Source organism: Girardinichthys multiradiatus, chromosome 1 (genome assembly GCF_021462225.1).
Source record: "Girardinichthys multiradiatus isolate DD_20200921_A chromosome 1, DD_fGirMul_XY1, whole genome shotgun sequence".
NCBI classification, from domain to species: domain Eukaryota; kingdom Metazoa; phylum Chordata; class Actinopteri; order Cyprinodontiformes; family Goodeidae; genus Girardinichthys; species Girardinichthys multiradiatus.
The window spans coordinates 21,543,501-21,557,597 of NC_061794.1; the positions used below are offsets into that span (position 1 = coordinate 21,543,501).

The 14,097-nt window shown below is 40.9% G+C and overlaps 1 protein-coding gene across 13 annotated transcripts in view; it reads right to left on the reverse strand.

The window, feature by feature from the left end:
• Positions 1–1,111: 1,111 nt before the first annotated feature.
• Positions 1,112–14,097, reverse strand: part of kif1b (kinesin family member 1B) — a 66,325-nt gene continuing 53,339 nt past the window's right edge. For all 13 annotated transcript variants that reach the window (XM_047364574.1, XM_047364560.1, XM_047364552.1 and 10 more), the window contains 18 exons: positions 13,983–14,073; positions 12,502–12,620; positions 11,947–12,002; positions 10,797–10,905; positions 10,624–10,690; positions 10,364–10,448; positions 9,876–9,981; positions 8,697–8,811; positions 8,483–8,616; positions 7,545–7,606; positions 7,317–7,462; positions 6,711–6,971; positions 6,556–6,627; positions 6,301–6,422; positions 5,828–5,980; positions 5,445–5,637; positions 3,932–4,050; positions 1,112–3,848 (listed from right to left, as the gene is read on the reverse strand). In XM_047364574.1, coding sequence (XP_047220530.1) covers positions 3,806–3,848; positions 3,932–4,050; positions 5,445–5,637; positions 5,828–5,980; positions 6,301–6,422; positions 6,556–6,627; positions 6,711–6,971; positions 7,317–7,462; positions 7,545–7,606; positions 8,483–8,616; positions 8,697–8,811; positions 9,876–9,981; positions 10,364–10,448; positions 10,624–10,690; positions 10,797–10,905; positions 11,947–12,002; positions 12,502–12,620; positions 13,983–14,073 — 2,053 coding nt within the window. In that variant the 3' untranslated portion in view covers positions 1,112–3,805. The remainder of the gene's footprint in view (positions 3,849–3,931; positions 4,051–5,444; positions 5,638–5,827; positions 5,981–6,300; positions 6,423–6,555; positions 6,628–6,710; positions 6,972–7,316; positions 7,463–7,544; positions 7,607–8,482; positions 8,617–8,696; positions 8,812–9,875; positions 9,982–10,363; positions 10,449–10,623; positions 10,691–10,796; positions 10,906–11,946; positions 12,003–12,501; positions 12,621–13,982; positions 14,074–14,097) is intronic.

Genomic DNA, 14,097 nt, shown 5'->3' on the forward strand with positions numbered 1-14,097 from the left:
GTGGGCCTGTTTCTCCTAAAAATCATGAACCCTTTAAACTATCAGTATATTTTATATAAAATCCCACAGGAAAATGCTTCATTCGTGGAGAAAAGGGGGTTGTACAAAGTATTAACATTGGTATCACTACCAGGGGGGCAATAAATTTGTCAACATGTGAATCTGTTAGGATTAGAGTTGGATCAAGGCTGCTTGATATTAGATGAAATAGTCTATCTGTAATGAACGAGCATGTCCCAAACCAAAAAAATAACAAAGAAGTAAATTTTGATTCAAAAACGATCTTTTAAACATACTGGAATAAAGTTTGTTTTGAGTCCAACGACTTCGCCACGAGGGACAAAAAACACTAAGTTCAAAATATTTAGGGGCCAAAAAATACAGCAATTCTTTTAAATTGAAAAATGCAAAATAATTATATTGTGAATTTTTTATTTTGACCCACTTATCAATAAACTAATTAGTTTATATCTTAATGAAACAAAGTACTACAGTCTGATTTAGTTAGAAAAAAGGGATTCCTAAATCATTGTAGATCTGAAACATAAAAACTGTTCTGAAGTGCTCAGAAGTGCTTGTTGTATTTACCCAAGTTAAATGAATGGGTGGACCCAAATCTGCTTACTGGTAACTGTTGAAGATTTATCTGGTCTCATTTACTATGAAATTAAAATTAAAGCATAGTTCTGAGTTAAAACATTAGTTTATAACAAATACTTTAACATTTTACAGTTTAAAAGGATTTTAAATAGTAAGTGAAAATCTTGGTCCGAATTTGTACCAGTCTCGGATCGTGGAAAAGGGGGCTGCACAAAATCATTCTAATGGCTGCAAATGGGCCCCTGGCCACACTTTGGACACCCTCAATGTAGAGAGAAACAACTGAAGAACATCGAAAAGACCTTCTAATCTCTCTACTTTTATACAGAACAGAAAGAAAACATCATATGACTTATACATTTTCTTTTCCAGGTAAAACATCTAAAATATTTCTTTTAGTAATTTATTTATTAACTGTGTTATTTTCACATTACCTTCTTTCATTCATAAATGCCAGGAGTTCATTTTTGTGTCAAAAACAAAGAAACAACAAATCAGGCATCACTCGATCTGCAGTTTGCACATTTGTTTTTTTTATTGTTGCCTCATTCACTAAACAGTTCAGTGGTGCAAGATTACCATACACAGAGTTAGGATATCTGCATGACACATCTATGCTATACAGCGGATGGATTATAATTATTACAAATACAGTAAACATATTTACAGTTTAGTTCAAGCTCCGTACAACATAGATATTTACAAAATAAGTATGAAAATGAAACCAGTCTGACAAATAATGTACAGCGGTAAAATGATCAGGTCTTGTCCTTTTCTTGTTTTTAATGCATGAATCCCAAAGATACTGTCATGGGGGGGCTGATGGAAAATATCATGACTAGTTTTGTTTGAAAGGCATCAACGGAAAAAGAAAAGTCACATTAATGTGTTCTATCATAATTTAAGCCTATAGCTACGATGTGTTATATTCCCTGATATTAGATGAAATAAACGAATAAAAATCATCTTTTATTAGATTTCAGACACCTGGCCACTGTGGGTAGTTAGTAAATATTTCTTCAAAATGAAAGCAGTCTTATAAACCACTTTCTGATAGAGAGGAAGCACTAATGTAGTTCGCCTCCTTGAGAAAAAGGTGCAGTGGGTTACATCTTAGGTCCCTTTTTATTAAATGGTGGAAAACAACAACCCAACATCTTAAAATCGTACATTCAACCCTCTCTCAGTTCAGGCTGCCAAAACCCTCATTTGGTTAATCATGACCACAACAACTAACCCGCACAGACTTCATTTGATCAGTTAGTTAAACCTTTTATTAATATGTGCAAAAAACTGCAAACTAATATGTACATTTTCAAACCATAAATACATAAACAATAATAAAATACTTCTGCAAACTTGCCACTGTGGTGGAAATGTTTGCTTTGATGTTCTCATACAAATATGCAGCACCTTTTATCTGCTAATGGATGCATACATGCATGTTTTTTTCTAGTAAGGGTTATTTAACCGCTCTCTGACCAGCAGGTTTCCTGACCTCTGGGTTGATCACATCATCTGAGGAGAAAATATTTACACTATAAATGAAACTAATCCAGGCACCGCTGTTTCTGCTGTCATATCAGGTGAGACAGTGGGCAAACTGCTGGTTGGTAGGCCAGAGTTTAACAACGCCCTTCTGTGCAGCGAACACATGCAGAGACAGAGGAGCTGCATCAGCACCAAGCGCAGAGCAAACAATTTCACCAACAAAACCCTTCCCCATGTCGTCCCTTTCACCTTTTCATCCAGTGTAGCTCATCCTTGTTCCTGAAGCTCATCCATGTTCCTGCATGATCTGCCTTGCTATAGATACGTGTTAATGTGCAAAAAAAAAAAAAAGGTGCAACACCAATAAACAAATCTAAAACTAAATGCCCTTTTTTTACATTTCAAATAATAAAAAAAGATTGAGAAGCAAGAATGGTTAAAAAAGCAAACAAACAAAAAAAAAAAAACAAGAGAGTTAGATGGGTTGAAGAAGTTTCAATTCAGGAACCTGAACAGAAAATAAAGAAGTGGTTATGTTTGTTGGTGCTGAAATAAGAAAACAAAATTTTAGAAGTTTTACCCAACGAGGGAAACGTTTCATCATCAAGTTGTGTGTGAGCAGCTTAATCAACTTTCCAAGTCTTGCAACCCAGTTACTTCTTTACTTCTCATGCTGTCATGTTTTCAGGTAAAGTTTGGGTTTATATTAGCTATAGAAGCAGAGACAACTTCCTAAAATGGGATCTGAATATCACAACAATCCCAGTGCAATGTATTTAGCAACGATTTTCGCTGGACGAAGCATCTGTCTCTCCTGTATATGCCCCTCACATCCTCCAAACTGTTTTATGCTTATGATGGAATACTGGTTTTTAAGCCAGTTAGCAAGGGTTTTTTTGTTGTTTTCTTTTAACGTTTGCACAAATGCACGGACTGACACTGGCACTACTGAGGAGTCGGTTGATGTACAGAGGCTGAGGTGCGGGATCCAAACATCACACGGATGATTCTGTGCTGAGCGCAACAGGATTTCGCTTGAAATTTTAAGTTTTGAGGAGGCAGCAGCCTGATGTAATTCTGTTTAAGTCAAAAAAAAAGTAAAGCGATAGTTCATTTAGCAGAGCATTAATGGATCCCTTTTATATATTTGTAGATTTTCACTTCATATTTTTATCCAATTTCAGTTGTTCTCATTGAGCAAACCTGGTGTTCTCCTGGGAAGTGCTGTTACACGTATTATCCAAGCACATTCTCAAAAACAAAAAGCTAAATTAAACTTATTTTGGGAGACAAATAACACTGATAAGAGACATTTTTTTGTTTTTTGTTTTTTTTAACAGATGATTGGCAAACTGAAAATTAGCTTTTGGAGAGCCGTGCACACACAAGTAGACTACAACAACATGCCACAAGTCAGGAGGTTCAGGAGTGACGACAAAGCAGAAAGAAATCAGACCCGTCTTAAAAATCCAAAACACAAAAAGCCGAGGGGAGGAGGGAGAGAAGAAGAGCTCGGGTTGCTGGAGGGAAGGGGGAGGCAAAGTTCAATGGAGCTGAAACTTTTTAGCCGCATGGACTTAAGCCACAAGTCTACTTACAAGAGGAAACCTTTAGGACTCACAATGATTAATAAGTGTTAACACTTTGTATGTTCCAAGGTCGCTCAGAGAGAGCGGGAGTCGTGGGGTTCCTGCCGGCCACTCCACTCAGTTCCTCAGTTCTTCATCAGGCCGCTGCGCCTCCTCGCCAGCTTCGACCTGAGGGGGCGACATGTTGCAGTGAGGTAAAGCTGTATTCATTCAAGAGTGAGTAGAGGTGGTCCGTGTAAAGTGTGAAGTACCTTATTGTCCCTGCTAGCAGAGGATTGAAGGCGTACAGCCAGTCGTTCAGATCTTTCTCATTGTTGGCCTGCAGGAGGATTCCTCGATGCTTTGTGCACACCGCAAATGTGTTGGGACTCTGCAAACATCACAAATTTAGCATGACAGGAAGTTTTATCAGATCAGGTAAACATGCACTAAGCTTGGTGATAAAAGTACAACCAAGTTGCCCATGATGAGGTTTACATTCGCTCATCTCAGTCATAAAGGAATTATTTTGGGGGTTTTAATCTTGCATTTGAAGAGTTATTTTTACAAGGTGGAATAACAAAATAATTCTTATGGTTTTCAAAAGAACCGGGTGCACTAATATTTAGATGAATGTTAGGTAAGTGCTCTCTTTTGGCAGCTGCTAAAAAGCTTCTTGTGTAATTCTGTCCTAATATTTGATCCCTTTTCTCATCAGAATTGGTGGAAACTCATTTAAATTGGTTGGTTTTCCTCTTTAAAAGCATACTCCACTTCAAAACTAGTTTTGAAGGGTGTTTTGGATAATTGTCCTATTGAGACATCTAACAGTGTCCTCGTGTCAAACATTTAGCTGTTGATACGAAGTAAAGCTTAAGGATTTGGAGGGAGCTCTCTTTTATTTTTTCCACCCATCCTGCTTTATCGACCTATGATACAAGAAACAGACCCTTGTCACGATGCTACCAAGACCAGGGTCAACAGTACAGGCTAACTTTGCCTACTCGTTATTTTTCATTGGAGGCCAAATAGCTTCATCTTTGTCTCCTCTGACCATAAAACATTTGTCCAAAAGGCTTTAGACCCGTCCATGCATGCAGCTGATACATGAAGATGTCCATTTTGGAGCTAGCCCTTTTTTCTTGGTTGGCACCTTCTTAGTCCATGTTGATGTGACACTAAGTTCACTGTAGACTGTGATGTTGGTGTTCCAGTATATTCCAGTTTACTCATCGCTTTCCTTTTATCTGAGGGTCACAGTTTGGGTCAGATGGTTGATACTGGGACAGAGTTGGGTGTTACAACAGAACAACAATCCCAAATTGGTTCTGGATTGGATGAAGTGGGCTATGGACCCAGCCTCAATCGTATTGAAATTTTATGGGCTACTCTTAAACCAACTAATTTAAATGAGCTCTACTGATCCTTTTGTTGATGGCAAAAGCATCAGGTTTCCAATACTGTTGGTGGTGTTTGTATTTAAACCTCTATGTATAGGTAAAGATGTCTGGATTGATGAAAATCCACAATAAATTCAAACTTGGGCACCAAGCGTTAGTTTTTAAAAATGACTGAAGCTCTTTGTTTTATAATCAATCCAGAGCTGTTTAAACCAATATCTAAAAAACTGAAGTTAACATGAGATGAACACCTGGTAGATGTATGTAAATTTCTGATTTGTGGAAGCAGGAACTGTTATGTTATTATTGCTCCAAGGTTTGTTTAAAAGAAGCTGAATCAGACATTTTGAACCATTAGGAAGAGCTGATGATTCTGGTAAGTTACCTTGAGCATTGCCTGCTGGTCTTCGCTGTATTCCACCTGAGCTGTGGAGAGGTTGAGGACGCCTCGCTCCACCGGGTCCTTGTCACTGTTGTAGATGAAAACATAAGGGCGGCGAATGACCACAAAGTGCTTCACCCATGTGTTGGAGCGCGGCTCCATGAAGCTGAGGAAACCTTTCTTAGACACCACAGACCTGAAATGAAGCAAATAAAATACATCTTGTGACCTGAAGATGAGTGTGATCTTGTTTACTTAGAATCTGATCATCTGAGAGCACCCAAGCTTGATAAATACAGATTTTCTTTAAGCTGCAAGCTTTCTCCTACACATCTAACGCAGATCAGACAAAACCAAATGAGATGAGCCAGCGTCGTATTACAAACCCCGGCCTCATTTCCTCAATATCAGGCACCAGGTTTAGGAACTCGTTCTTTCCAGCTCGAGCAAGATAGGACATCTCCAGAGTGGGAACCATTGGGAAGTTCTCATAGTCTGAGCAGGAGGGACTGGAGGCGCGGGAGTTGTTCTCTGGGGTCCTTAAAGACAAAACACCAAGTCAGTGTCAGGGTTATATACTGTATGAATTAAAATCAGCCCTAGTGACTTATTTTATTAATCACCAGTTTCTGTCTTACAAGATCATGTTGTGCAACCACCAACTTGCAATGCTTATAAAATGTTTTAACTGGGAGCTAATTGATGTAACAGCTTTTTGAATTAAATTTGTTATGCAAATGTTAAAACCACCTGAAAAATCTATCAATTAATCAATCAATCAAAGGTGCTAATACACCTATCCTCTGTGCATTTACTGTTATTAACAAATAATTCAATAATATTAAGAGAATATTTTTACTTTTGGTCTAAGGAGCTGCAGCGGGAGTCAGCCAGAGAGGGGCAGGTGGAGGAGGGGGTGAGGGTGGCGCTGCTTAAGCTGGTCACCGATGGATCACGTCCGATGGGCGAGATGTCAGACAGCTGGAGAGAGAAACTCAAGTTACACCTGTTTCCTTAACGGTGACAAATACTACAGTCACTTTCTGTTTAATATGTCAAAAAGTTTCAGATGAAATGAGACCAGAGTGAGAAAAACATCTGAGTTATTTCTCACCTTACAGTCGCTGATGCTGTTCACCACCTGGCTGTATTCGCTGTTGAAGGTGTGTGTCATCAGGCGCAGACACTGTAACACAACAAGACCCGTCAATTCGAGGCAGCTCAGAGAAATCCTCGCTGTTTGTCTGGTTTAACAGGCTTCCTTCTCACCTTGGAGGCGAGCTCCTTCTCGCGGTCCACCAGGCTCTCGATGTCCGCCGAGTCGTAGCCGCTGCTCTCGCTGGGCGTGATGGCGCTTTCGCAAGTGGCACTGGAGATCTGCGAGGAGATGGAGGTGGAGGTGGACAGAGTGCCCGAACTCATGCTGGGGGACAGGGACCCGCTCAGGGACTTAGTGGTGGTAGTCGTTCCCACTGCAGGCGCCTCTCCCAGCTTCTCCCTCAATAGGAGGAGGTGACGGGTCTTCTCCACCTGTTAATGACAAGGGGAAGGGTGGGGTACAAGATGCATTCTTTTATTTTTACATTACTGGGTTATACAGAAAAGACCATGACAGACATATGAAACAGTATGACATCTAGATGAAACAAAAAAAACAAAATTCTGTCAGAAAATCAGCAGAAGGAAAAAAAAAAGGGACGTTTCACTTTTACACTGTGCTCAGTGTTCATATTTGGTCAACATACCGTATTCCTGCTAGTGTTCTGACCTACTGGTCCATAATGAGTTTAACATCCAGCCTTCTTGTCAGTTGGTTCAAAATAATTTTAACTCATTTCAAGGTGTTAACGGGAAGTCTGATTTCTGAGTTCCCACCTCATGCAGCTGCTCGAGTTTCTCCAGCTCCCACTGGTGCTCCAGGATCAGACTGTCCCCTCTGGGCCTCCACCCTGCCAGGTTCTCCTCTCCTCGCACATAAGCGACTGAAGTGTCCAGAACCTTCCTCCTCCTCCGCTGCATCCCTGTATAGGAGATTATAGCTCGTTAAAATGAGGATTGAAACAATTATTCAAATTTTTCTTTCAGTCATTTTTTCTTGCTTACCCGGGCTTCCAGAGTCAGACATCTTGCACAGGCTCAGCTCATAGATGCCGGTGACACGGTTGCTGCAACAAACCAGCAATGAATCAGTTTAAAGACTCTAAGCCTGGGAATAATTACACCACGAAATCTGCTTGTGACTGGAATCCTCTGAATTTCAGCTTGAACTGCCCTGACAAGAGATCGCACGGTGAAAAACCAAAGAATCCAATCTTTTAACGATCAGCGAACACACCGTAGCAAAACACTACCAGGGTTGTATTAACTACACTTATCAGAGTGGCAGTTGTTATTGCAGGAGCAAGACTCATAGTTGCCTGTTATAAGTCAGTGAAATTTTAAAAATGAACATAAAGGGAGAACAAAAGGAGTAAGAAGCTATTTAAAAAGAAACACTTTTCACAGAGATCTGACAGCTGTTCATTACGCCTACTTTTAAGCATCCAGCGAGAGCAGCAGCAAACAGAAAGGCTCAACGTATTACAGCAAAGTTATTCTGTTATTATTTTGAACTTCCTTCCTCTGTCATGGAAATGCTGGATCTAGAAATGTTTGGAGCGCTTTGTAAATCTCTGAGAAAAGCTAAGGGTCCACATTCTCAAGGGAAAACACACAGATGGCGCTGTTTACACTTACTACTGCCAGGAACGCTAATCTCTTCTGTGAAATGCCAAAGACCGTTTAAAACATCCACTCTAATATTTTTGTCTGAGTTTTGTAATGACAGTAAAACCCTGTTTTGTGCAAAGACGTCTCACACACACACACACACACACACACACACACACACACACACACGGTGTAATCTTGCCTGTGTTCCAAATTTAAAATGGCTTCAAAAGTCTGATTGGTGCATCTATTATTATAATGGTAATAATAATAAAAAAGTTTTTAATTATTCTAATTAAAAACAGCCAAAGCATGTAAACGTGCAGGCTTACCAGTCAGGAGTTTTGGAGTACCCACTTCCAAAGAGGTTCCTGAGAGAACGGGGAGGGGAGATCTTAGCGTCCCGGGAGTAGAACACCATGCAGACGTCTTTAGTGATGATGGCGGGCTGGATGCAGTGGTCCAGCTGAAAAGAGAGGAGACAGTGGGAGTGAGCTGACATCCAGAAGTAGGTAGGACACCATGGAGCAGAGCAGAACTACAAACCTCCAGATATGCAGACAGAGTCATGTAGATCTTCTCTCCGTAAGGAGTGACTCGGTTTAGAAGGAGGGAGTTGTGCAGAGAGCTGTCCCACACAGCTTCAAAGCGATAGAAGGTTCTGAAGGAGAAAAATTAAAAGACAGTAACATGAGCTGAGCTCGGTGGAGTCACGCTATACAAACACTAATATTGTATTTCTTATTGCGACATAGAAGGTTGGGATTTGGTTAAAGAACCGGTGTGTGGATGTGCACAGGTCTGACAGATTAAGCAGGGAGGACGGTTGAAAACTAAACTGTCTTACACTGTTATGACAGGATGTGAGGACAAACACTAAGTAAACACAAAGACAACACAAGCCTCAGAGTATGAGCTGGAACTTAATGAGAATGAAGTATCTTTTTAAATATATTTAACTTTTATTTTATTTTACAAACCAATTCCTTTTAATGAGGTTACATCTATCGTTCTTTACCAGCAGGGGGAGCATTTACCCAGACAGCGACCTTGCTGAATTTTAAGGTAATGAACAAAACACAAATAGGAAGAAAACACATTTTGGGACCACAGAAGGTCAGCTCACCACTTTTATTTAATTAAAAATCACTAACCTATAAATCTATAAAAGATCAGGGGTGCGTTTGCATTTAGATTGCCTTTCCATCAACTTTTTCAGCAGAGATTTTTAGGAACTGAATGTTGATTGGAAACAAAGACAGATCTTATGCAACTTGTAGGGATGAGGGTTAAAACCCAAAACTGTAATGAACTTATTTCTAAGAGTCTATAGGTCTAAAAAGAAGCATAAAGGCCCTTTGTTCAAGGCCTTATGCTCTCTGATGAATGGTACCTATCAATATCCTTATCAATAGAAAGCCTGAGGACAATCATGAGTCCAGCGGCAGCAGGAGAAGAGTTCACAGAACAAAAACAGAAGTACAAAGAGTCAGGCAACAGAAACAATGAAGCACATCAAAAACTGTAAAAAGACAAAAACAAAACAAAAAGCTTGTGCAATTAACACATTTTTCCCCTTAGAAACTATTGGGACAGGAACATATTCACATATTAAACACCAGAAAATGAAAATAGACAAACAAACAGACTTTAGACAGAAAACAGATGGATTTATCTCCGGTCAAGTGTATTTGTTGTGAGTTCTTCAGAGTCCAGTTCATGCACCTGTTAGTGTTGTGGGACGACTTGATGTTCTTGGCAGAAATGATGTTCAGGGACAGCACAGCATCAGCTGCACTATCATCCACCTCCGCCTTGTTCCTGATACGACCTGATGGAACATAGAAACAGCACAACAACATCAATACAGTTGTAACAATTTCGTCTGGTGGATGACGAACGTCAAACTCTCTACAAGTTTTTATCAGTGTCACACAGACAGCCTGAATGAGTGGCTGAATGTCAGAAAAAAATCTGAAATGTAATTATTTGGTCCAACAGCTGCAGCTACAGCAGCTTAAAAAAGAGAAGCCGTCTTAAGCAAACAGAAGCCTCTCGCCACCTAGAAAGAGATGTGTGGTGTATTTCAGTAATACCTCCTTGTTACGGCTGGTGGCCGTATGTGTGTTTGTTTTGTACCTTCATCAATAAAACTTCTACATGCTGCCTTGTTTTAGTTAGATCAAGTGAACCCTGATATAAAGATTACTCACCTACAACCAGCTCACGAACATCCTTCCAGTGGAGCTCACTGCCCTTCTCGTGTATAAGGGTCACTGTGATCCTCCGCTGGATTCCCTGCAGAAAGGATGAAAGGAGATTAGGATTACAATTTGAAAAAGGCACGATGATTAGAGACAACCTAGACACGTTACATTCTTATTATTACGGGATGGTAGAAAGAAAAAAACAAGACTTGTCTTGAATTTACAAATATGGTGATTTTGAGGAGCAGAAAATGTGCTCCTCTTACCTGGTGCAGAAGGTAGGTGCCATGACAGGGCATCCCAGCACTGTGATCCACTATAGCTGGGATGTACCTGTGGATAAAGCCAGGTGAACCTTTAGAAAAGAAAACTTCCAAATAAACATTTAGAGGTTGGATACAATCATATGTGAAAGAAAAATAGACGGAGAGACACTCACTCTCCGGTGGGCTCCAGCTCGCTTATCTCGAACCAGACGAGCAGGTCGTACTTGCTGACACACTGACCCAGGTTCGACTTGGTGATGGTGTTCAGCTTGGTGGCAGGAACTAACAAAACAACAACTGTTAGCTAGGTATTCTCAATTCCTCGGTATTCCTTCCATCTCTTAAGATGCGTGGTTATAACGTGAAACGTTCAACGAGTGTGAATACTGTATTTTGGGACTGAAAAGTGGACATGGTATGAGGAGTTAAATCACAGGTTACAGCAACATTGACAGCTCCCTGCTGCTTGACATCATCAGGATTATGCTGCTGTTGAAACCATCTAATCTCTGATGTGCACACTCATTTCAGCTATACATGGCTTGAAACTATTAAACTGCTATAATTAAGATACAGCTAAAGCAATAAAGGTTTAGGCCTCTGCAGTCGGATGTGTTGTCTTTCAAGATTCTGCAAATACGGCAAATCTACTGAAAGGTATGAGCTCAGGTCGGTCTCTAAGCGACAGGGGAGGTTTGAGCTGAGCCATCGGGACCTAAACGTGTCTGCAGTGAGATGCAGCACTCACTGCAGTACTCCAGTGTCTACCTGCGGGCACAGAACCCTACAGAATCGAAGCGCTAAGCTAATCACAAAACAGTAGAAGGGATCTAATGTCTGGGTTCTCAGCTGCTACAGAGTCCTTTGTACCAACCGTGGTGCTTAGGCACGGTGAACACAGGGTCGTTGAGAGATGAAAGGAACGGGAAGTGTGAGAGCTGGTCAGCCTCGTCCTCCAGGCTGGCCACTGCAGAGGAGGCAAGGGCGTTGGCGTGTTCGGACAGCGTATCCAGCACTTTGCCGTTAACATAGCCGCTCACAAGGTAGCGGATCAACTCGATCTTACGTGTGTGGTCTGGGTGTGTGAGGTTGTGTGTCAGTACGAGTGTGTGGAGAAACAAGAGTGGAGAAGGGAAGACAGAGTTGTGTGAGAGGATTATGGATTGTAAAGAAATGATTCAATAGGACACAAAAAGATCCAAAGGAAGCGAGAAATGAAAGGGGACATGTGAGGTATGGTTATATAACAAACTCAAAGTTATGGAGGAAATGATGGTGACAGAACATTTTACTTCATAAATGTGTTGTGTAATGACTTGTTACCTGGTTTAGACAGAGGCATGGGAATAGGATAGTATTTCCTCAATGGTGTTGGAGGACTGGAAAGGAAATAAGTATTTTATTGAAAAAATCCTTTTATCTCAAGTACTTCAAATGCAAAACTTTTATATAAAACATTTGCATAACTATTCACAAACCTTGAACTTCTTCACATTTTCGTCACTTTGGAATCACAAAGTTAAATATAGTTTATCTGAATTTCAAGTAATAGACCAACAGAAAATAGTTCCCTGAGTAAATAGTGTAAAACCACCTTTTACTGCTAGTCTTGAGGTGTGTCTCTGTCTGCTTCTGAAGGCAATAGGTTCAAATGGATTTTATTTAGGGATATTAGATGAAAAAGGCGGTCTGAATTCAAGTCTATGTAAAAGAAAACCATGTCTCCTCTCCTTTCATTGCACAATTATTCACCACTTTGTGTTATTTTAGCGCCTAAACTGTAAATAAAATAGAAGTTTGCGGTTCTAATGTGAGAATAATGAGAAAAAGGTAAATGTATGAATGCACTGTATTCTCCATATATTAAATGCTACCAACCTGATCAGGTCCTGGCCGTAAATATGCAGTGGGTGCTGCTGATAGTGGCCAAACACCTCAAACACCACAGGCTTGCTCTTAATGTACTCAATAAAAGACTCCGTGACTTCCACTGAAATCTGCAAAAACAGTGAAAAGACAAATTAAAATTTCTGGTCACAGAGCACAGTTTACATAAAAACATATGTGCAGATACAGGGGTTGGACAATGAAACTGAAACACCTGGTTTTAGACCACAATAATTTATTAGTATGGTGTAGGGCCTCCTTTTGTGGCCAATACAGCGTCAATTCGTCTTGGGAATGACATATACAAGTCCTGCACAGTGGTCAGAGGGATTTTAAGCCATTCTTCTTGCAGGATAGTGGCCAGGTCACTACATGATACTGGTGGAGGAAAACGTTTCCTGACTCACTCCTCCAAAACACCCCAAAGTGGCTCAATAATATTTAGATCTGGTGACTGTGCAGGCCATGGGAGATGTTCAACTTCACTTTCATGTTCATCAAACCAATCTTTCACCAGTCTTGCTGTGTGTATTGGTGCATTGTCATCCTGATACACGGCACCGCCTTCAGGATACAATGTTTGAACCATTGGATGCACATGGTCCTCAAGAATGGTTCAGTAGTCCTTGGCAGTGACGCGCCTATCTAGCACAAGTATTGGACCAAGGGAATGCCATGATATGGCAGCCCAAACCATCACTGATCCACCCCCATGCTTCACTCTGGACATGCAACAGTCTGGGTGGTACGCTTCTTTGGGGCTTCTCCACACCATAACTCTCCCGGATGTGGGGAAAACAGTAAAGGTGGACTCATCAGAGAACTATACATGTTTCACATTGTCCACAGCCCAAGATTTGCGCTCCTTGCACCATTGAAACCGACGTTTGGCATTGGCATGAGTGACCAAAGGTTTGGCTATAGCAGCCCGGTCGTGTATATTGACCCTGTGGAGCTCCCGACGGACAGTTCTGGTGGAAACAGGAGAGATGAGGTGCACATTTAATTCTGCCGTGATTTGGGCAGCCGTGGTTTTATGTTTTTGGATACAATCCGGGTTAGCACCCAAACATCCCTTTCAGACAACTTCCTCTTGCGTCCACAGTTAATCCTGTTGGATGTGGTTCGTCCTTCTTGGTGGTATGCTGACATTACCCTGGATACCGTGGCTCTTGATAGATCACAAAGACTTGCTGTCTTGGTCACAGATGCGCCAGCAAGACGTGCACCAACAATTTGTACTCTTTTGAACTCTGGTATGTCACCCATAATGTTGTGTGCATTTCAATATTTTGAGCAAAACTGTGCTCTTACCCTGCTAATTGAACCTTCACACTCTGCTCTTACTGGTGCAATGTGCAATCAATGAAGACTGGCTACCAGGCTGGTCCAATTTAGCCATGAAACCTCCCACACTAAAATGACAGGTGTTTCAGTTTCATTGTCCAACGCCTGTAGGTGTCTATACTCACATTCTGAACATGGTAAAAGCCCAGAGGAGCTCCTTTGCCGGTGTTCTTCAGCGGCTCGGTGGAGAAAGCCTCATCGTGGCGATGAAGGAAACTGAAAAAAATGTAAACACGTGTC